Raw genomic sequence first — 546 nt, 5'->3', positions numbered from 1 at the left:
TTAGAATGATATAATCTTCTAGAGCATCTTAAAGAGATGGTCATACTGTTTTAGCGAGTGCAAGCGAAACTCAAATCAGAGATAACCAAGGTGGACACTGATATGCATAAGCTTTCCCCAGTACATCTAGCATCATGACCCACTTCTAACTCTAACCAGAGCATGTTTAAGTTTGTCAGACTCTGAAGTTTAGGCATATAAAGCTGCCAAAACTCAAGCATGACATTTTAGAACAATGAATAAAATATGCACCTATTATAAAGTGCCAACAAGTTTCATCAGCAGCTTTAAATATGAGCACTGAACAGAGCTGCTGTTGATACTCACTGTAAAGATTGTTGATAAGCTCAGCATGTGTTTTCCCACTTGAAGTCCAGGCCATGGTTCTGGCCAGAAACAGTCCCATGAGCGCAGTAAATACAGCAAATTGCAGCACAGAGCTCATTACAGAGAAACTTACAGTGGTGTCCCAGCCCTGGTCTGACAGTCACAGTGAAAGAGAGAGACATACAAGTGAGCTAGGACACCCAGCACAAAAAAAAAAAA

The 546-nt window shown here is 40.7% G+C and overlaps 1 protein-coding gene across 2 annotated transcripts in view; it reads right to left on the bottom strand.

The window, feature by feature from the left end:
* LOC109298743 (protein-L-isoaspartate(D-aspartate) O-methyltransferase-like) overlaps positions 1-546 on the bottom strand; it is a 21,309-nt gene that overhangs the window by 12,053 nt on the left and 8,710 nt on the right. For both annotated transcript variants that reach the window (XM_019519005.1, XM_019519004.1), the window contains exon 2: positions 328-480. In XM_019519005.1, the coding sequence (XP_019374550.1) occupies positions 328-445 (118 nt within the window). In that variant the 5' untranslated portion in view covers positions 446-480. The remainder of the gene's footprint in view (positions 1-327; positions 481-546) is intronic.

This window comes from Gavialis gangeticus, unplaced genomic scaffold (assembly GCF_001723915.1).
Source record: "Gavialis gangeticus isolate Ggan-Ray unplaced genomic scaffold, GavGan_comp1, whole genome shotgun sequence".
NCBI classification, from domain to species: Eukaryota; Metazoa; Chordata; order Crocodylia; family Gavialidae; genus Gavialis; species Gavialis gangeticus.
This window is presented reverse-complemented; position numbering and strand designations above follow the sequence as displayed.